The 23,246-nt window shown below is 46.8% G+C and overlaps 1 protein-coding gene across 3 annotated transcripts in view; it reads right to left on the bottom strand.

Moving 5' to 3' along the window:
- The window catches only part of SLC2A9 (solute carrier family 2 member 9), a 192,396-nt gene that overhangs the window by 74,273 nt on the left and 94,877 nt on the right, over positions 1-23,246 (bottom strand). For all 3 annotated transcript variants that reach the window (XR_009008486.1, XM_007190952.2, XM_007190953.2), the window contains exon 7: positions 15,480-15,667. Coding sequence is in view for 2 of the 3 variants with exons in the window: in XM_007190952.2 (XP_007191014.1) it covers positions 15,480-15,667 (188 nt within the window). In the remaining variant the exon portion in view is untranslated. The remainder of the gene's footprint in view (positions 1-15,479; positions 15,668-23,246) is intronic.

Genomic DNA, 23,246 nt, shown 5'->3' with positions numbered 1-23,246 from the left:
TTTACCATTGCAACAAAAAGAATAAAATACCTAGGAATAAACCTACCTAAGGAGACAAAAGACTTGTATGCAGAAAACTATAAGACACTGATGAAAGAAGTTAAAGATGGTACAAACAGCTGGAGAGATATACCATGTTCTTGGATTGGAAGAGTCAACATTGTGAAAATGACTCTACTACCCAAAGCAATCTACAGATTCAATGCAATCCCTATCAAACTACCAATGGCATTTTTCACAGAACTAGAACAAAAAAATTTCACAATTTGTATGGAAACACAAAAGACCCTGAGTAGCAAAAGCAACCTTGAGAAAGAAAAATGGACCTGGAGGAATCAGGCTCCCTGACTTCAGAGTATACTACAAAGCTACAGTAATCAAGACAGTATGGTACTGGCACAAAAACAGACATATAGATCAATGGAACAGAATAGAAAGCCCAGAGATAAGCCCACGCACATATGGTCACCTTCTCTTTGACAAAGGAGACAAGAATATACAATGGAGAAAAGACAGCCTCTTCAATAAGTGGTGCTGGGAAAACTGGACAGCTACATGTAAAAGAATGAAATTTAGAACACTCCCTAACACCATACACAAAAATAAACTCAAAATGGATTAAAGATCTAAATGTAAGGCCAGACACTATAAAACTCTTAGAGGAAAACATAGGCAGAACACTCTAGGACATAAATCACAGCAAGATCCTTTTGGACCCACCTCCTAGAGAAATGGAAATAAAACCAAAAGTAAACAAATGGGACCTAATGAAACTTCAAAGCTTTTGCACAGCAAAGAAAACCATAAACAAGATGAAAAGACAACCCTCAGAATGGGAAAAAATATTTGCAAATGAAGCAACTGACAAAGGATTAATCTCCAAAATATACAAGCAGCTCATGCAGCTCAATATCAAAAAAACAAACAACCCAATCCAAAAATGGGTAGAAGACCTAAACAGACATTTCTCCAAAGAAGGTATACAGATTGCCAGCAAACACATGAAAGGATGCTCAACATCACTAATCATTAGAGAAATGCAAATCAAAACTACAATGAGGTATCACCTCACACTGGTCAGAATGGCCATTATCAAAAAATCTACAAAGAATAAATGCTGGAGAGCGTGTGGAGAAAAGGGAATCCTCTTGCACTGTTGGTGGGAATGTAAATTGATACAGCCACTATGGAGAACAGTATGGAGCTTCCTTAAAAAACTGAAAATAGAACTACCATGTGACCCAGCAATCCCACTACTGGGCATATACCCTGAGAAGACCATAATTCAAAAAGAGTCATGTACCACAATGTTCATTGCAGCTCTATTTACAATAGCCAGGACATCTAAGCAATGTAAGTGTCCATCGACAGATGAATGGATAAAGAAGATGTGGCACATATACAATGGAATATTACTCAGCCATAAAAGGAAACAAAATTGAGTTATTTGTAGTGAGGTGGATGGAGTTAGAGTCTGTCATACAGAGTGAAGTAAGTCAGAAAGAGAAAAACAAATACTATATGCTAATACATATATATGGAATTCAGAAAACAAAAAAAATCAGTTCTGATGAACCTAGGGCCAGGACAGGAATAAAGACACAGACATAGAGAATGGACGTGAGGACACGGGGAGGAGGAAGGGTAAGCTGGGATGAAGTGAGAGAGTGGCATGGACATATATACACTACCAAATGTAAAACAGATAGCTAGTGGGAAGCAGCCGCATAGCACAGGGAGATCAGCTCGGTGCTTTGTCTCCACCTAGAGTGGTGGGATAGGGAGGGTGGGAGGGAGATGCAAGAGGGAGGAGATATGGGGATATATGTGTATGTATAGCTGATTCACTTTGTTATACAGCAGAGACTAACACACCATTGTAAAGCAATTATACCCCAATAAAGATGTTAAAAAAAAAAAAAGAAGAAGGAGACTGTGTCCATACTCACGAGCGTGATTCAAACCTGGGCATTTTGGAGTGTGTTAATAATGATTGCAGGATAACAGGCATAAATAAGGACTGCCCTCTGCAAACCACCGTGTGTGGTCCTGGGTCTGCTGTATCAGCCCTCCCAATTTCCTTCATGTGAGAGAGAAGACCTATATTGTTTAGATCACTGTTGAGGTTTCTGCCACATGAGGCCAAACCTAACCCTAACAGATACTCACAGGGCATCAGACAATCACTGATTTGGAGTTTGGAGACCTGGCTGCATCTTGAATTACCTGTGTGACCTCAGCCAATTCCCTCTGCCCTGCTGAGATTCCTTCTCCTCCTGGGTCAAAAGAGGACAACCACGCCCTTCCTGGGAGATATCAGGAACTGGGTAAGTCACTATTCATTGATCTAAAGTTTTGGATCAATAGGCTGAACATAAATCATCTGTATCCTCCTAATCCCAGCCATTTCCTTGAAAAGCAAGAGTTTGCTGAATGATAGAAAACCATGCCATCTTGATATATGAAATCTGACAAGAAAACGTGCTGCCTTGAAGGGCTTTGGGAACATTTATAAACTGATCATCGTTAAGCAGAAACATTAGGGCTTGTTGCTTATAACTTGTCAGGCTCGACTGTAGCTGGGTGTGTTCTCTGCATTTGGTTCTTTGTTTCTGGAGAAAGGTCTTGTTTCTACAGATTTGTCTTTTTACGAGCATTGGTTGGAAAAAAAACTTTCACACATTGGGGGAGAAGTTATAATTTAGGACCTACTCATATCTACAGATGGTTTTGCCAACTAAAGAATGTCACTCGCTATCCGGCTCTACAAGGATTAGGTCATTAGCCACTGCAGTCGCTGACCTTCAACACACCCTGAAAGCAGTTCAGGGTGGAGGTCAAGAATGAGACACTCCGTGCTCTGGGAAAACTGGCAGAACAGGCTTTCAGATAGATGTTTTTGAGAGAAAATTTTATGAACTCAACTTCTTGCATTTTCTCATACTTAGAAAGGCACTAAAATCATTGACGAGACATATGCTCCTCGTGACTAGCAGCGACCTTCTACTGAGATGTGTGCTTGATTGCATGTACCCCCTTCACCAAAATCATATATATACTGATCTCCCCCGCTACCTCTTAGGAGCAGTTCCTCAGAGCTATCTGAGAGGCTGTTTCTTGGGCTATAGTCCTCAGTAAGCCCCCAGTAAAGCTGAACTCACAGCTCTCACTTTGCATTTTTTTTAATTCAAAAGTTTATTTTTTAGTAAATCAGTAATTCTTCATAAAGTTATAGGCACACCCAGAGACTCCAGTAAAAACTACTGCATGAATTTTTCTGAGCTTGTGGGCATTGATGCATTTGGTGGCAAAAACTGGTTTTAATACTCACATAAAACAGGGACTTCCCTGGTGGCGCAGTGGTTAAGAATCTGCCTGCCAATGCAGGGGACACGGGTTTGAGCTCTGGTCCGAGAAGATCCCACATGCTGCGGAGCAACTAAGACCGTGCACCACAACTACTGAGCCTGCGCTCTAGGGCCCGTGAGCCACAACTACTGAGCCCATGTGCCACAATTACTGATGCCCGCACGCCTAGAGCCCGTGCTCCGCAACAAGAGAAGCCACCTCAATGAGAAGCCTGCGCACCACAATGAATAGTAGTCCCCGCTCGCCGCAACTAGAGAAACCCTGTGCGCAGCAACAGCTTGCAGCAACAAAGACGTAACGCAGCCAAAAATAAATAAGATAAAATAAATATTATTTAAAAAAATATTCACGTAAAACAAAGACTCTCCTGCTTGTGTCTGCCTCTCATTTGAATGAGCTGATAAATTAGAATTTTAGACTCTATCTTTGCTGTCATGTCCATAGAGTACAGAAGTAGCTCCTGATAAATTCATTAATTCCTAAAGCTCTTCGGGCTCTGACAGAAGCTAAAATAATTCCAAAAAGCCTTAGTCTCCACTGGATTTGTTTATATGATCTCTTCTCCTTTTGAAGGTAACTGATTCCCCAGCACACCTTCAGGGTTGGATCAGAAGAGTTTAGCTGCCTTTCTTAATCTTTGCCCAAATTCATGGATTTTCAACAGTCAGCGATCTCTCTGGGCCCTTTCCACCCCCAGCTGCCCTGCTGCAAAGGTGGATCTGACATTTGGATCATTCTCAGCCTCAGCTCTGAACCCCACACCCCGACCTGCTCATGTTCCAGAAGCTTCCAGCCTCTGATCCCATGTGATATGTGCTCTCCGTGGAAGCTATGTTCCAGCCTCCTGCGTGGCGCTCCTTCCTGGCTTCTCACACCCCTTCCAACCCCCTTCCTTCCCTGCTTCCAATTCTCCCTTGCAGCAACACTGCCAGGAGTGTCCTTGACGGGTTTAAATGTTAGTGAAGAGACTCACGGTGCATAACATTATGGGCTCACGGGGACAGTTATAAGTGGCCCTCCAGTCATCTTATACTTAAATGCATTTCTGCAATGACAGGCAGAAATCGGCCCTTTGGACCCTCTCCCCATCCAGGGCCTGCAGGGAGGACCTGCTGGGCTGGTCCTGTCGCCATGGGGAAGGCCTGTACATCACACAAGCTGTCGGCCTCATTTTGCTGGCTCCACGAAGCCATCGCCCTCTCTCTGCATCACCTTACAGAGCAGGAAGGTAACTCTCTGCACCTGCTCCCACTGCGTTTTATTTGGTCTGAGGGCGTCGACCAATACGGAGGCACCGGGAAGTTTGGAGCGTGTCCCCCAAGGACCCTCCCGTGGACTACAATTTGTGTTGACCTCATCCCGACGCAGCTGTGCTTTTCCTGGTGGCCTGGCAGTCTTCAGCCACTGAGGCACATGGTGGAGAGGAAGGAGCAGCAGTTCTGAGAGGCCCACAAGCCGGGATTTCAATCCCAGCACTGCTTCTGTGACCTGTGGGTCTGGAGGGAAATGATTTCACGTCTCGAAATCTCCGTTCTCTGAAAGAAGGTAATCATACTCTGTCTTTCAAGGTTGTTGTGAAAGTTTTTTAAATGATGAAGTAAAGCATCTTTTCTCTAATTGGTGCATAACAAATACTGGGTATCACTTTGGAAGATTTCCATCTCTCTATGGAGATGTGACTGCTCCTTGGTAAAGGAGAACATGGGTCAGTTGTGTGCGTGCCTGGGGCACAAGCACCTCTGCATCTGCCTCAGCCTAGCCTCCTCCCTGTGGGATGGACCTCTGGGGGACTTTGCAGGGGCGGGGTGGGAGGGGGGCACAAGGGGAGGATTTGGGCCTCCTTCACTCCCTGCCTCTAACGCCCTAAAGCCCTCATGCTTGACTCATGACATGTGTTCTAGAGACAAAGTGTAACATGCAAATTACATGCAAATTATTTTCATCTCTCAACCGTGTGTGAAGGGGACTGTGCCTGAAGATCAGCGAGACCACACACAGCTGACAAGGCAAGAACAGGACAGAGAGCCAGGCCTGTTTGCTTCCTGCCTGCACGGGCTGGGCTGGGCTCTGAGCCCAGCTTACTGACTTGAGATTCTCTTCTAGCCTGTTACTCCCTGACTCCTATATACATCCATGGCCTTGACTGTAGTCAGCCATCAACTGAGAGATGCATCTAAGCTATCTCCCTGGCTAAACATCAGGAGCAACAAAACACCTGATGACCTTTGCCCAGAGCAGGGTGCTCCTGGCACAGAGTATGCACTTAACATACGCTTGCAAGACTGGTCCACAGAACGGTGGTTCCCCCAAACGGTGTCCACATCCCAATCCCAGGAACCTGTGAATATGTTACATTACATGGCAAAAGGCCTGAAGATGTGGTTAAGTGAAGGGGCTTGAGGTGGGGAGGCTACCCTGGATTATCCAGGTGAGCTGCAAATGTAATTGCAAGGGTCTGTATATATGGGAAAAGGGTGGGAGGTCAGAGGTCAGAGAGAGAAGACCAGAGGATGAAAGCAGAGGTCAGGGAGAGAGAGAGAGAGAGTTGTAAACACAGAGGTGGTCTCCACAAACCAATGGTGATGCACAGCATCTACTTTGAAGTATAGAAGACAGGGGGGATCTTTTATTAAACACTATGTCCCAGAAACCGTGCCAGTGTTTCACCTACTGTCTGGCAGGACCTCCTTTCCCTTCATTTCCTTCTCCCATTCGGGTAACAGGCCTCTCTCTCAGCCCAAGAAATGAGGAACCACATAAGGGATCAGGATAAGGGCAGGCAGGTACCCTTGGAAAGAGGAAACTTGCCTGCCCGCTTGTGCTGGGCTCTCTGTGCACCTGCCTCCGTAGGAAGCTTGCACTCCCTCTGCTCTATGCCGGGAGGGAGGGAGGTGCCCTGTGGGAGTGGGCCTGGGGTTGCTTCCTTCTGTTGAGACTGGGTTGGCGCCTTGAATCCGGGAATGCAGAATTAACCCCAGCTTCTGAAGTCACACCTTCTAATCTAGTTTCACTTGGAATAGAGCTGACATTTTGATCTCATCTATCTGATTCCTGTGCCAATCTCTCTAATCTGTTCTGAATTTCAGAGAGGAAGGAAGGGGTTTATATATTGTATCCCCAAACCTATCACCTATATGACCTAATTTTATCCTCCCCATAACCAGTGGGGTAGCTATCTTGTCCCCATTTAACAGGTGAAGAAACTGAGGCTCAGCCAGGGGAGGGCTACACAGCTATGAGTGACAGAGCTGGGATGTCAGCCTTTCTGCTGCCCTCTGCTGCCTCTGGGTGAGAGGCCATCTGAATTCACTCCTGAGATGGAAGGAGGTGGGTATTAAATCAGGTGGAGTCAATCTGAGAGGTGAGAGGGAACAGAGTGCATCATGGGAAAGGATAACAACAGGCTGGGAGGGAACAGAGTGCATCATGGGAGAGGATAACAACAGGCTGGGAGGGAACACAGTGCATCATGGGAAAGGATAACAACAGGCTGGGAGGGAGCAGAGTGCATCATGGGAAAGGATAACAACAGGCTGGGAGGGAACAGAGTGCATCAAGGGAAAGAAGTCTGCTGCACAGAAAAGCAAGACCACCACCGAGGGAGGAGCTTCGCTCTTCTGATAACTCCTGAAAGCCCAGACCCTATTCCTCGGCAGCACTGCTTCATCCAAAGCCCCAAGCCAATATCATCCCTCACTCTCATCAGGCCTTGCTTCTACCTGATAATGGAGGTAGAGGAACGGGCTGGCTCTCTCCGCCTCTCTGGATGGGACCAGCTGAGGCCCAGCTGCAGTGGCCTACCTCACTCGGGAAAACAGGACCTACAATCCACTCCAGGCCTTCTCCAGGGCGAGCAGGCTTGTAACAGCCCCCAACACTGCCGAATGCCAGGGTCAGGGCAAATTAAAATCTGAAGTCCCCTCTCTGTGAGCTTTGGAAATAGGGGAGGCTGTGAGTGGACCTGATGGGTTTGACTCCCAGCAACAACTCCCGGCGGTGAAAACACGGACAGGGTTTCAACCTCCCGGCCCTGCTCAGATCCTTCAAGTGGTGTGAGAATTAGGTTGGATGAGGGACCCGGAGTGCCCCACTCTCCGTGCTCAGTGAAGGGCGGCTCCCTTCCCTGCCCCTCACTCTTTTTCTTCATGGAAATCCAGAAAGATACAAAGTCAGGACTCAAATGTTAATAGGGGTCAGAAAATCTTAGCTTTTGAAAGCTTTTCTAAGAGTGCTGGGTTACCTAGGTTTTCTCCTCCTCTTACATAAAAATATAACCTCACCCTACCCAGCCTTTAGCTAACTGCTACCACCTTTCTTGTCTCCTTTGAGTTATGTCCCCATTTTACATCTCAGTGATTGAGGTCAAGGGGTTAAGTGGTACCCAGGGTTACACAGCTGGGAGGTCAGAGGAAGTGGGCTGGAACCCACCATCTGGTGGTCTCATGGCAGGGCTCTTAAAACAAGATAATAACTAAAATTATCTAGCACCACCTATGCGGCTGGTCCTGTGCTGGGGCTTTGTACACATCCTTTTATATGTCTTCACGACCTTCATCTGGGCTTTAGTTTCCCCACTTTACAGCTGGGGAAACAGGCACTGAGCAATTATGGCAACTCGTCCCCTAACTTGCAAGTTCAACGCTGGGAGTTGAACACACACAGTTGACCTAGAACTTCCGCTCTGGACCACATGCTAGGGCGGCCACACGGAGGGTCCGCATTTAGCATTCTCTTCATCCATGGGAACAGAGCAAGTTCTTCCTGTGAGATGGTCTCAGTTATTAGGGTAACAGAACATTTCACTCTTCTAATTTGAGTTAGAAAGTTATTTAGGAAGAAACTTCAAAATGAAAGCTGTTTCTAACGCTTCTGAAGTTGTGATTAGAAGTTTCGTGCAGAGCGTAATTTGGGCTTCAGAATTCCTAATGATGCCTAGACAAATGAGGTGGACCTTCACATGGGTCCCGGCCAGCAGAGGAGGAAGGGGTCATGCTGTGCTACAAACCTATCTCAGGCTTTCCTGTCTCCTGCCCTCCCTCCGTTCTCCCAGCCTTGTCTCCCTTCCATTTGACTGTTTATCAGGGGTGTGGGACGTCTGGTGCTCTGCTAGGCACGGGTGTTACACGCCCATCCTTGCCCTCCCAGATCTAGTCTAGCAGGGAGGGAAGTGTTACACAACAATCACACAGGTAAAGAGTTCGAGGGGCACACCTGGGAGCCCTGTGATGCTTGGGCCCCCACCAAGTGGACAAATATGGTGGCAGTAAAAGGCCTCTGAGCATCTAGAACAGATGTCACCAGGCCCATATGGCTTATTTCCAGCTTGCACTCTGAGCCGTTCCACTCTTGTTTTACATTTATTTCTAACAAGCTTGGGTGTCTTGCGTCCCTGCCACAGTGCGTATCGGAAGCAGCAAAGTTTGAAAATGTGGGGCTTCCCTGGTGGCGCAGTGGTTGGGAATCTGCCTGCTAATGCAGGGGACGCGGGTTCGAGCCCTGGTCTTGGAGGATCCCACGTGCCACGGAGCAGCTGGGCCCGTGAGCCACAATTACTGAGCCTGCGCGTCTGGAGCCTGTGCCCCGCAACGGGAGGGGCCGCGATAGAGAGAGGCCCGCGCACCGCGATGAGGAGCGGTCCCCGCACCGCGATGAAGAGTGGCCCCCGCTTGCCGCAACTGGAGAAAGCCCTCGCACGAACCGAAGACCCAACACAGCCAAAAATAAATAAATAAATAAATAAATAAAAATAAGAAAATCCTTTAAAAAAAAAAAAAGTTTGAAAATGTGTCACATCGAGAGAGAAGTAAACAATGCTAGAAACAGTTTTGCTGATACCAGCCAGGAGGAAGGAAGACCTAACAGAAGCTCAGCAGTTACCATCAGAGATAGTCCATGTACACAATTTCATATAATCCTCAGGGCAACTCTGAAAAAACATGAGTATATCATCTCCATTTTCCATAAAAGGAAACTGAAGTCTGGAGAAGTTGGTATGATTGGCCTCCTCTGTTCAAGAAGAGAGGAATACAGAAGAAGGAAGGGAAACCCAAGGTAGATAAGAGTACCATCATCATCATCCTTGACCTTCTAGAAGATTCCAGAAGGTTCAAGAAAACTATGGCTTCCTTGCACCAGGTTTGGCAGTTGGTCCAATTTTCATCAACCCAAGGACTTGGTAGAAACAGTGCCCTCCTTGCCCTTGTTCTTCTCACCCCATACTCTTTGCCTTCCTAAACACTCAGCTGCCTCCCATATGCCAAGGGCTGCTGGAGACACAGGCACCGTGGGAAGGGCCTCCATACTCAAGGATGGTTGCGGAGAGGGGAGCAGTGTCAGAGCGACTAAATATTTGCACAAAAGCCTGTTTTTTGTGCAAATGACAAATTGCTCAGGAGGAAGGCAGCTGCATAAAATAAGTAATTTTAAGTGACAAGTCTAATTTTAGAGAAAAGAACTTGAAAGTTATTGTGAGAAGGAGGGGAAAAACCCCAATATGACACTGAAAAGGAATTTAGTAATAACTAAATATTAAATTCAACTTTCACTTGATTTTCTAGTATGTGTAACCATTCATTGACTCTTTAGCTAAAAAGTACTGAACAATACGTAATGCTTGTTTAAGACAGTGGTTCTCAGCTGGGGGCAATTTTGTCCCCAGCAGATGTTGGGCAACGTCTGGAGAAATTTTTTATTGTTATATCTGCTGTCATCTAGTGGGTAGAGGCCGGGTAAGCTGCAAAACATCCTACAGTATACAGGGCGGTCCTTGTGGCAATGAATTTTCCAGCCCCAAATGTGCATAGTGCTAAGGCTGAGAAAGACTGGTTTAGTGCTAGGTATAAGGTCTTAGAGATGGGCTGGCCAAACTGTCAGGGCCCCTGGTGCCAGGACATGTGAGTTTGACAGCACAGGCATCACCCACTGTGACCTTGAGCAAGTCCTTGACCCTCTGTAAGCCTCAGTTTCTTCATCTAGAAAATGGGGACGGTGCCACCTACCCTGAAGGACCTTTGGAGCCAGAATAAAGTGATGAATGGAGATGTCTAGCAGTATTTACAACTGTCTTAACGTATGGACCATGTCCTCCCACCCCCAAATAATTTCTGGTAAAACTAAGGGGACAGAGCAAGTCTTAAAGGGCATTTAAAGTTTTTCATCTGTGTTAGATAGCTCTCTTCCTTGGTGTCATGAATTATTTGGATTAAAAGGTAGCAGGTGCAGGGAGAGAGATTGGACTGAAGCACAGGACAGTTGGGCTCTGAGGCTGTGATTTGCTGCTAACCAGTGTTTATCCTTTTGTATGTAAGACAGAAGTAAGACTTGTCCCCTTGGCTTCCTAGGGATGACCTGGGGACACAGCCCAGTGACACATATGGGGATGCTCTGAGGGGGCCTTGGGGATCCTTCCTGCTCGGGGCTTAAGCACCCAGACCTTGTAGCCAAATGGCTGGAGCTCAAATTCCCTTTCCACCATTCCTAGCTGTGTGACCTAGGGAAAGTATCTCAATGTCTCTGTGCCTAACAGTCATGCCTAGCTCACAGGGCTGCCATGGAGACAGCTCTTGGCTCATATTAAGTGCTAAGTAAGTGTGTGCTTGATTATTATTACAGCTGAGCAGACAGAGGCTGGGCAAGGGAAAGCAACTGGCCTGGCTTAAAACTGCAGGTTTGTGGTCACAGTGAGACAGAAAGCCAGGCTCTGGATCTTGGCCCAGAGCTCTTTACTCTAGGCCATGTCAGGTTCCATGCCAAGCCGGAAGTATTACTCCTGACTTAAAGATTAAAAATAATCCTCAACAAACTAAGAATAGAAGGAAATTACCTCAATGTAATAAAGGGCATATAGTTGTTTTATTTATTATGTTTATTTTTGCTGTGTTGGGTCCTCGTTTCTGTGCGAGGGCTTTCTCCAGTTGCGGCGAGTGGGGGCCACTCTTCATCGTGGTGCGCGGGCCTCTCACTATCGCGGCCTCTCTTGTTGGGGAGCAGAGGCTCCAGACGCTCAGGCTCAGTAGTTGTGGCCCACGGGCCCAGTTGCTCCGCGGCATGTGGGATCTTCCCAGACCAGGGCTCGAACCCGTGTCCCCTGAACTGGCAGGCAGATTCTCAACCACTGCGCCACCAGGGAAGCCCTTGTTGTTTTATATTATTTTAGACACACCAGAATTCTCATGTTTCCTGTTTGCATGGTGTATCTTTTCTCCATTTTTTACTTTCAAATTGTATCTTTATGTTTAAATGTTTTTCTCATATAAATAGGATATACTTGAGTTTTGCTTTCAGATGCATGCCAATAATCTCTGTCTTTTACTTGGAGTATTATTTCCCATTTACATTTCATATAATTATTGATATAGTTGGGTTTAATATACCCTTTTTGTTAAAAACAAAAAAACAACAAAAAAACCCAAAACAAACAACCCCCCCCAAACAAAACAAAACAAAAAAATAAAGGGCACATACATGATAAGCCCACAGCTAACATCATACTCAACAATGAAAAACTGAAAGCTTTTCTTCTAAGGTCAGGAAGGTCTTAGAAGGATGCCCACTCTTGCCACTTTTATTCAACATAGTACTGGAAGTCCTAGCCAGAGAAATTAGGCAAGAAAAAGAAAGAAAATGCATCCAAGTCAGAAAGGAAGAAGTAAATTATCACTGTTTGCAAATGACATGTTCTTATATGTAGAAAATCCTAAGATACCACACACACACATACACATACAGAATGTTAGAACTAATAAACAAATTTGGTAAAGTTTTAGGATACAAAATCAACATGCAAAAATTAGTTGCATTTCTATACACTAACAAGGAACTATCCAAAAAGGAAATTAAGAATACAATCCCATTTTCAACAACGTCAAAAATAATAAAATACTTGAGAATAAAGTTAACTATGAAGGTGAAAGACTTTTACATTGAAAACTACAAAACACTGATGAGAGAAATGAAAGAAGACACAAATAAATGGAAAGATCGTCCATGTTCACGTATCAGAAGACAATATATATTAGTTAAAATGTCCATACTACCCAAAGCAATCTACAGATTCAGTGTGATCCCTATCAAAATCCCAATGGCATATTTTACAGAAATAGAAAAAAATAATCCTATAGTTTATATGGAACCACCGAAGACCATGAATAACCAAAACAATCTTGAGAGAAAAACAGAACTGGAGGCATCACACTTCCTTATTTCAAAATATGTTATAAAGCCACAGTAATTAAGACAGTATGGTACTGGCATAAAGACAGACATACGGACTAATGAAACAGAAGAGAGAACCCAGAAATAAACCTATGCATATACAGTCAACTGATCGACAAGGGTGCTGAGAATATTCAGTGGGGAAAGGATAATCTTTTTGACAAATGGTGTTGGAAAAACTGGATATCCACATACAAAAGAATGAAATTGGACCCTTATCTTCACACAAAATGGATTAAAGACTTACACATAAGACCTGGAACTGTAAAACTTCTAGAAGAAAACATAGGGGGAAAACTTCATAACATTGATCTTGGCAATGATTTTTTGAGCATGACGCCCAAAGCAAAATTAGACAAGTGGGACTACATCAAACTAAAAAGCTTCTGCACAGCAAAGGAAATCATCAACAGCACACAAAGGCAACCTACAGAATGGGAGAAAATACTAGCAAACCATATATACCCGATAAGGGGCTAATATCCAAAATATATAAGGAACTCCTACATTTCGATAGCAAAAAAATAAAAATAAAGCAAAATGACAATAACAAAATCCCCCCCCCCAAAGCTTCTAAAAAGCCCTGTTAACAAGTGGACAAAGGACTTGAATAGACATTTCTCCAAAGAAAACATACAAATAGCCAACAGGCATATGAAAAGAGTCTCAACACCATTAATCACCAGAGAAATGCAAATCAAAACAACAAGAGATCACCTCATGCCTGTTAGGATGACTACTACTTCTACTACTACTACTACCACTACTACCAAGTGCTGGTGAGGACGTAGAGAACTTGGGAGCCTAGTCTAGTGCACTCTTGGTGGGAATGTCAATTGGTGCAGCCACAATGGAAAACAGTATGGCGGTTCCTCAAAAAAACTAAAAATAGAGTTACCATATGATCCAGCAACTCCACTCTTGGGTTTTTATCCCAAAGAGTTGAAAGCAGGATCTTGAAGAGATATTAGCACTCCTATGTTCAATGCAGCAATAGTCACAATTGCCAAGATATGGAAATCACCTAAATGTTTGTTGATGGATGGGTGGATATAGAAAGTGTAGTATATACATTTAATGCAATATTAATCAGCCTTAAAAAAAGAAAGAAATCTTGCATTTTGTGACACTGTGGCTGAATCTGGAGGACATTATGCTAAGTGAAATAAGCCAGTCACAGAGGACAAATACTGCACGATTCCACTGATATGAGGCATCTAAAATAGTCAAACTCATAGAAGCAGAGAGTCGAACTGCGGTTGCCAGGGGCTGGTAGAGGGAAAACTCGGTGTTGCTAATCAACAGGTGTAAGGTTTCAGTAAAGCAAGATGAACAAACTCTAGACATCTGCGCAATATGGTGCCTAGAGTTAACAATACTGTGTTGTGCACTTGGACGTTTGTTAAGAGGGAAGGTATCATGCTTAATGTTCTCACAACGATAAGAAAAGAGATGGAATGCAGTTAACGCGAGGAGAGTGGCTGAGATCTCAGCACTGCTGGCTCTGGGAGCGGACAGACATTTTTTTCCATCTATGCTTATGCAGTGGGGCTTATAGATGCATCCGAGGGGAATTTATAAAGTTACACAGGGTATGCAAATTGGGAAATTATGTCCCAGCGGAGGAGAGAATTCTGTTTAGAAATGTCATGGTTCTCAATCTAAATGCCTCGTTAAATACAGATTCCATATGTGGTTTTATGACTCCACATGCTAACTTTAAAGAGTGGATACATTCTCTCTCTGCTTTCTCAGAACAGGCAGGGTGCATTTGAGACTGTCTACCATGACCTTGGTCTTACAAAGAGGAGGAAACGACAGGACTAATCCAAGGTCACGTTGTTAACCCAGGTGCTCCCTCATTCTGCTGACCAGACCAAGGTTAAACAAATAAGTAGGGAGATGATTTCATTTCATCCCAATGTTTCCAAAAAAAGAATTAAGAGTTGATGAAATGAGGCAGAGCATTGTGGTTGTAACTTCCTGTACTGTCATCTTCCCTCTTCGGACAGGAACTACTTCCCTATCAGGTCACCTCCCCTACATACCCACAAACACCCTCCCTGCTGACTTTTGTATGCCAGGCTCATACACACAGGGCAGCTATTTTACCCAGACCTCTTCAGAAGTTCCCTTCTCCCTCCGTCTAGGCCTAGCCACACTTGTCCTGAGCTATGTTAGTGACCTCAGAGGTAGTTTGGATGCTTCGGTACAAGAATCTCCTCTATGCATCCCTGCCAAGTGGCTGGCCAGCTGGCTTGCACACTTTCATGAATGGGGAACTCACCACCCCTGGAGGCAACCCACTCTTTTCCAGGAGGGACAATAATAATAATAATCCTAAGTCTGCCTCCTAGGCCTCAAATTCCTGAATTCTACCTTCTGGAGCCCCTAAGAGAGAAGGGGTGGCTTTGTCCATCAGAGGGTTAGGGAACCCCATGGAAGACTCCCTCCTCCGGTTCCCCTGCCCACGTCAACTCAGGCCCCAAGAAACCTTTTCTTTAAAGCCTTGAGGTTTTCTCAGGCCAAGTTGTGCACTGAAGCCAGCCCACTCAAGGGTACTTTTATTTAAATTATCTCAGTGTTGCTCACTTATGACTTCCTAATACCCATTTTATTAAGAAATATGACTTTTAAGTATTTCCAAGGATAAGTAATTATACTGATAGGCAGCCTTTAATAAGGGGTAATTCTGGGCTAGCTGCTTTATTGAACACCTTGCATGGATTATTTCTTTCAGTATTACGTTATCCCATTTTACAGATGCGGAAACTGAAGATCAGGTTATGTGGTGGCCCAATGGCACCGAGCTGGGGTTGCAACTTGGGCGTCCAGGCCCTGAACCGCCCCTCTCCCATGCCTCCCTCTGGTTCCTCCGCTTGTGCAGGAGCGCTCACCGCATTGAGGCCACAGAGCTGGTAACAGGCCATGGTGATGACCACAGTGATGACCTGCCAGCGGACAGAGGGACTCCTGAGCAGCTCCAGCACGGACACCAGGCGGCTGTTCCTCTGCTCGCGGCTCTCCGCCAGGACCTCCTCCACCTCTCGGGAGACGTCCTCTTTGCCCAGGAATGTCTGGAAGGCTGCCAACAGGGACAAGCACAGATTTCAGTGGGGTTAGGATGTCCGCTGTGTCGGATGCTGGGTCCCACAGGGATGGTTGGTCCATCCAAGACACACTCCTTGTCAGGGATGCAGCTGGCAGGGATCTTTGAAACCATGGAGTGCCAAGCCTTTGTATAAACGTTGGAAAACAGAGGCCCTGAGAGATGCAATGACTTGCCCAAGGTCACTGAGTTGGCCAGGAGAAGAGCCAAGAGAGAACCAGGCTCTCCTGATCGACCCCACAGCAAAGCGGAGCATGCCCAGGGTTCAAATCCCGTCTCTACCACTGGGTAGATGGGCAGTGCCCCGTGCCTCACACGGCTCCTGTAATGATTGGGTGATGTGAAACGTGCTAAACCCTGGTTCCATGAATATAACTGAGCACCTCCTGTTTGCCCGGCCCTGTGTGCTCGTCCTCATAGGAGACATCCAGACAGAGGTCAGATTGCCACTTGCTCAGGATGCCCAGGTGTCGATTCTATCTTCAGAAGGAGGATTGAACTAAATGACCTCCAGGGTCCTTTCTACAAGCCCCTCTGAAACACAGAAACCTGGGTTGGAATATTCTCAAAGAGCTAACCTTCCCAGGATTCAAGCTCACCCGTGTGACTCAGGCCTTTCCCAGGCTGAACACTGCAAATTTCCAGCTTCAGTGAACCTGTCATTTTTTTTTTTTTTTTTTGCCAAGCCCTTAATTGTGAAAACCTCCATGGATATATGCCCAAATGTGGGCTGTCTGATTAGACCCCTGAGATCACAATAATCAGATCAGGGGAGACGCTTTTAGAACATGGATTTAAATATCCAGCACTTAGATAATCATCCTCCTACAGGGATGGTGGCTACGGTGACAGCTCCTGTGGACATTCCATTCCAGACACAGTGGGCGTCATCCCTAAAAACACTGCTCTGCGTCACAGGTCATGTGAAATTGCTCTTCTTAGGTAGGAAAAAAAAAAAGCTGTTAAATTTCTCCAGATTCTCCAAGAAGCAAGCCCATGAAGCCTCTGGGATATTATTTCCAGGAGTATATTAAAAACTGTCTCAGAATGTCTCTTTTGTAAGCTGTAATTTAATATGTTTCCTAGCATTTATTAAGGGTAAGTGGAAGAAACAGCTGAATGAGTAATGTTTCTGCAGCATGCACTAAACCATAGTATTTCTCAAAGTTCAAAAATGCAACATTCATGTGACAAAGTAGTCCTAGAGTATTAGGGCAAGAAAATATTTATCTCTCCTCCCTGACATACATGCTTTCCATATAAAATAAGGAGAACTTTAGAACTTTTTTTTCCCTTTTCACCTTGGCTGCCAGGAAGCTCTCAGCTAAATTCAGTGTTCAACTTTTAGAGTTTCCTGGAGCAAAAATCTCTCTTCTTCCTTTAAAAGTTCTGATCTCCTTCTTCTTTTAAAGCATCCATTTAACTTTCCTGTTGTATTTGTGTTCATAAAAAGTTTGCTTCTACTTGTCCCACACCCCTTCTTCTGTGGTTCCCCTGAATGGGTGACGAAGCGTATCTCATGCGACTGGCCTGGCAGACATGAAGATGCGCCACTCAGGCTCCCTTCAGGAAAGGACTTGGCTTCTGGACTGTGAGGAGGTTGGTTAGTTGACAGCCTCCAGCTCTTAGCTTCATGGGCATCCATCTCATCTTTGAAGCCCAGGAAATGCTGTTCTCATAGTGGTCCCAGCCCACGACTGAGCATGGCTGTGGTACAAGGGCGCAGCCATCCTTGCCCAGCAGGGACTCATGTAATGCACAAGTGCTGTTTCGGGGCTCCCTCCGGGGCTGGCAGAGACCTTGCCAAGTGGCCTTGTGGTCTGACGCTCCCCCTGCTCAATCCTGCTGTGCCCTTTCCCTGCCCAGCTGTTACTCCCCAGGGAAACGTCTCCACTCCTAACTCCTTCTCAGCCTCTGCTTCCTGGAGAAGCCAACCTGCAACAACTAAATACTTGACAGGGCAAAATCATCAGTCAGCTTCACTCTATTTCCAACTTTGGAAGTGCCAAGCTGCTTTGGTTCTCACACCTTATCCTGAACTATCCCAGTAGTCCATAACTGCTCTCCTGGGTCCAGTCTTCTCGTGCCCTGTGGAGCTCTGACCATAACCCCCTCTGCACGCTGCAGCGTCAGCACCCATCTCACCAGTGCACTTGATTCTAAAAGGCCCCCTGGCCTCTACACTCTGCACAGAGTGAAGCTCAGGCTCCATGGCCCAGCCCATGGCTCTCCTTCAGCTTCTCTCCTGCTGCCCCCATCTTTGCATGCATCTCTCTTGGATGTGCAAACATGCACCTCATCTTTCCTACACACGCTGTGCTTTCTTGGTTCTCTGCACTTGGCCATGCCCTTCCCTCTGCCGGGAATGTCCTTCCTGCCTTTCCTTGCCTGGCTAACTTCTCCTCCCTCCCGATGCCAGAGCCTAGGCTCTCACAGCCCTCTGTGCTTTCCCACCTCGGTGCTTTCTCCCCACACTGTCATCGGCACCTCCTTTCCACCTGCTGTGAGCACCTTGAAGCCCAGTTCCTGGTGCCCGGTGGAGGGCAGGTGCCAAGTTCGTGCTTGTTGATCTGAGCTGAACCAACCCAGCTGGCAAACCCACTGCCTTCCCTGAAAGCAGCATTTCTCCACCTTGGCACTTCTGACATCTGGGGCCAGAGAACTCTCTGTGATGGGAGCTGTCCTGTCATTGTAAGGCGTTTAGCAGCATCCCCTGCCCTCTTACGCACTAGATGCCAGAAGCACCCCTCAGTGTGACAATCAAAAATGTCTCCAAGCATTATTTAAAACAGCCAAGACATGAAACAACCCAAGTGTCCATTGATGGATGAATGGAAACAGAAAATATGGTATATATGTATAAACACACACACACACACACACACACACACACACACACACACAATGGAATATTATTCAGCCTTAAAAAAGAAGGAAATCCTGCCACTTGCAACAACATGGGTGGACCTTGAGGGCATTATGCTGAGTGAAATAAGTCAGACGGAGAAAGACGAATACTGTGTGATCTCAGTTATGTGTGGAATCTAACTCTCCCCACCCCAAACCAAGCTCATAGACACAGACAACAGATCGGCGGTCGTCAGAGGAAGGAGGTGGTAGGTGAGTGAAATGGGGGAAGGTGGTCAAAAGGTACAAACTTCCAGTTAGAAAATACATAAGTCCTGGGGATGTCATGGACAGTACGGTGACTATAGTTAATAATACTGTATTGGATATTTGAAAGTTGCTAAAAGAGTGTGTCAAGAGGGGGCCTCAGAGAGCCTTGTGGCCTGGCACAGGGGCTCAGAGGCCCCTCCCAGGTGGGAGACCCCCATAGATGTCCACCAATACTAAGAAAAGCTTGCTTTGCTCAAAACCTCCCCATGGCGCCTGGCTGGACACAGAGTCCTTTGGGGCAGGAAGGGGGTGAGTGGCTTCCTCAGGTAAATTCTAATGTCCTCTTTTCCCTGGAGGCCATGGGCCTGTGGTCAAGGGGGGGACATGGCTTTGAATCCTCCTCTGCCTCAGCCTCAAGGCCAGCAGGTCTATGGCCGGGCCAGTGACCGCAGTCCAGGGTGTCTTGTCGGGGTGTGGTTTGGCTTTGCCTGGCACTGCTGATTGGCGGACAATTGAGTTTCAGGTACCCCAGGCATATCATTGACTCTGATTAGTTCTACAGAACACAGAGCCCTTGCGGGGGACAGCACTGGCCTTTTAAAGGGAGGGTCTCAGGCCTGGTTGATGGAAGTCACAGGCCATTCAGAGCCAATTCTCAGCACGAACTTACTGAGCATCTACTAGGCTTCAGGCACTGTGCTAAACAAAAGCCGCAGACCCTGCACCGGCGAGATGGTGTCCCCATCACATCACATTTCCTAACAAGCTTTTGTGGAATTCTAATCCCAAGAGAGGCTCCATGGAAACCAGATTCCTTGATCAGAGAAGTTTAGTGTCATTGCATGAGCACTCTGTCTCTTGGTGGTTCAAGCTTCACATTAGAATAGTAAAGGTTCTGATAAGTCCTGCAGGAAAGACACCCATTTAGTTTTGTTTGGCTCCACTTTTCCCAAATGTATTTGCTGGGGTACCTACAGAACAACCTGCAGAAGTACATCAAGAAGTGTGATTCTAACTTTATATAGCACGTATCACAGAGGCAGTGAATCCAGAACATCCTGGGGGCTGGAGGGGGAATCTCATGGACGGCATTGAGCAGAGAGAGGAGGCAAACATCACCAGACCAAAGGCTATCTTTGTCTTTTAGAAGGCACTTTGAAGAGCAGAAAAAGTCTGAGGTAGGCAGAATAATGACCCCCCAAATCAGTCCATGTTCTAATCCCCAGGACCTGTGAATATGTTAGCTTTCATGGCCAAAGGGACTTTGCAGATGTGATTAGGTTAAGGACCTTGAGATGGGGAGGTTACCCTGGATTATCTGGGTGGGTCCAATGTCATCACAAGGGTCCTTATAAGAGGGAGGCAGGAAGGTCAGAGTGAGAGAGAAAGAGAAGTGACCATGGAAACAGAGGTTGGAGGAGGGACGCACTTTGAAGAAGGAGAAAGGGGCCGTGAGCCAAGGAATGCAGGTGGCCTCTACAAGCTGGAAAAGGACAGGAATGATTCTCCCCTAGAGCCTCCAGAAAGGAACACAGCCCTGCTGGCACCTTGATTTTAGCCCACTGAGTCCTATTTTGGAGTTTTGACTTCCAGAACTGTAGGATAATAAATTTATGGGACTTCCCTGGTGGCGCAGTGGTTAAGAGTCTGCCTGCTAATGCAGGAGACACGGGTTCGAGCCCTGGTCTGGGAAGATCCCACATGCCGCGGAGCAACTAGGCCCGTGAGCCACAACTACTGAGCCTGCGCGTCTGGAGCCTGTGCTCCGCAACAAGAGAGGCCGCGATAGTGAGAGGCCCGCGCACTGCGATGAAGAGTGGCCCCCGCTTGCCGCAACTGGAGAAAGCCCTTGCACAGAAACGAAGACCCAACACAGTCAAAAATAAATAAATTTAAAAAAATAAATAAATAAATAAATAAATAAATTTATGTTTTAAGCCACTAAGTTTGTGGTCATTTACAGCAGCAAAGGGAAACAAATGCAGAGCCATCGAAATTAGATAGCTGTAGGTTCAACCCCACCACCACCACTCACTTTCTGTATGACATGGGAAAAGCATCTGACCTCTCAAGCCTTAGGTCTCATCTGTAAGGTAGGGCTGAGGCCACCTGTGTCTCCAGGTCACTATGACATCCACCTGGGGGAGCGTAGGCAGGGCACCAGCCTGGAGCCTGGTTCACTGCAGATGCCCATCGGTGCCCCCTTTCAGGGACAAGTAACCCACTGGGAGGCCAGCGGGCACGAGTGAAACCAGCATCACGCAAAACCTAATAAGGGCAAATGTGGGGTACATCTGTCCAGTGCTGCCTGGGGTCTAGGAGGGAGGGTTTGGAAGGGAGGGGGGCTGCAAACTCAGGCTGTGCAGCTGCCAGCCTGGTGTTTAAACACACAGCCCTAGATGTCAGGTCCTGGCTGGGTACCCATGGAAGAATCGCTCAGCCTCTCTGGGTCCCATCCTCACCTCTAACACAGTGATGACCCTCGTGCCAGCCTCTCAAGGGTGTGAGGACTGGGTAGTGGGCACACATCTGGAGGGGTGTTTGGCTCATGTGTCACGTGTTAGCGGGACCCACGTGGACAACACAGGCCAGGAGCCTCCAAGGGACGGGTCTGGGAGACATTTTGTGGCTGGACCCTGGATGGCCTCGGGGATTTGGAAGTGGGCAGCATGGCGATGGGGGACGGGGGTGATGATCTGGAGGCTACGGGACCCTGAGAACTCCTGTCCGCACTGTCGCAGAGGGCTGAGCCCACATTCCGCCCGCCCACGCTTCACACCGCAACACAAAATAAAGAAAAACAGGTGATCTTGACCAGGTCCAACTCACAGCCCTGAAGTTTCCCAGATCAATGTTGCACGGTCTGGAAGTGGTGCCCGAGCCTGGCAAACTTGGAGAAAGAGCTGAAGGTTAAGGGCAGCGTGATTCAGGCCCTGAAATACCCGCAAAATGCCGCACCCTGAGTAAAAACGGGAAGAGGTGTGTGACGAAGAGGAAAGGGACAGGTCGTGCAGATGGGCTGAACTGGCTTCCACCCCGGATCTGCCGCCCATCAGCTGTGGAGCCTGCAGGCCTCCGGAGCCTCACGCACCCGCTTCCTCGGGCTCCAGAGGGGTCAGTGTGATGATCTGGTGCACTGGCACCTGACAGTTCACCACACCTGTGATGGGTCGTGTAACGGTGGGGAGGTGCTTAAGAGCCCCAACTCTGGGGCCACACTGCCTGGGTCTACATCCCGACATCACCACCCTTCACCTAGTCTGATGCCAAGCCAGTTACTTAATGCTTCGGTGCCTTAGTTTTCTCATCTGTAAAATGAGCATAACAGCATTGGGGCTGCCAGTAGTATTAAACGTCAGCAGTCACGACGTCCTTAGAACAGGGCTGACTCTTAATGAGCTGTAAGTACTAGAAGTCTGTTAACTATTACAGAAGGTACTTGGTACAGTACCTCCTGGCCCTTCCTCCTTTTATCTTCCTTTTACCTTAACCTGACAATGGGTACAAAACACTATAATCTATCATGACCCCATAAACATATGTTTAAGTCCTAACCTGTAGCTGGGAATGTGAATTTATTTGGAAATGGGGTCTTTGCAGGTGTCATTTCAAAGTCAGTTAAGATAAGGTCATCCTCGAGGAGGGCAGGCCCTTAATCCAGTATGATTCTTTTCCTTATAAGAAGAGGGGAAGAGACAGAGAGACAGACACGCACAGGGAAGACGGCCCCGTGATGACAGAGGCAGGGACTGGAGCGAGGCGGCTTTTAAGCCAAGGATTGCCGGCAACACCAGAAGCTGGGAGAGAAAGCAGGTCCTGCCAACACCTTGATTTCTGGCCTCCAGATCTGGGAGAGAATACATTTCTGCTGTCCTAAAGCCACCCGATTTGTGGTTCTTTGTTACAGCAGCTACCACATGTGATCACCTCCATTAGCATTTATCACCTCATGCTAGAGCAAAGCACAGAGCAACCTGGAGACTTGTTCTCGTGACCCGAAGGGGCCCTGGGACAAGGCAGGCCGAGGGATTTTGGTGGGAGCCTAGGGTGATGGCCCTTTGCAGTCACGTGTTGGGGACAGCACTGAACTCAGCACGGTGCAGGCCTCGGTGTTTCTAAAAATAGGAGGTTTCATCGAAGCACTGATTTTCAACTGCTATTGGTATTTAAGAGGAGGAAATCATTGGGTTTTTAACTCAGGTTTGGTTTCTTTTTATTACTGACAGCAGTAGGATCCACAGGGGGGGATGTCAGAAGGGGGGAAGTAAAAGATATTGGAACTCATGTTTATACTTTTACAACGTTTCATTATGGACCAACCCTGGAGTCTTCACATGGCCCACATGAGGGGGGTATGGGGGCTCCACTGTGCACAGGAGCTGCCAGCCCTTTTTCTTTCTTTGCTTTCAGCGTAGAGTGATATATTGAAGTTAGGTAT

The sequence above is a fragment of the Balaenoptera acutorostrata genome, chromosome 5 (genome assembly GCF_949987535.1).
Source record: "Balaenoptera acutorostrata chromosome 5, mBalAcu1.1, whole genome shotgun sequence".
In the NCBI taxonomy this organism is placed as follows: domain Eukaryota; kingdom Metazoa; phylum Chordata; class Mammalia; order Artiodactyla; family Balaenopteridae; genus Balaenoptera; species Balaenoptera acutorostrata.
Note: the sequence above shows the minus strand (reverse complement) of the source record. Positions and strands in the feature narration are given on the sequence as shown.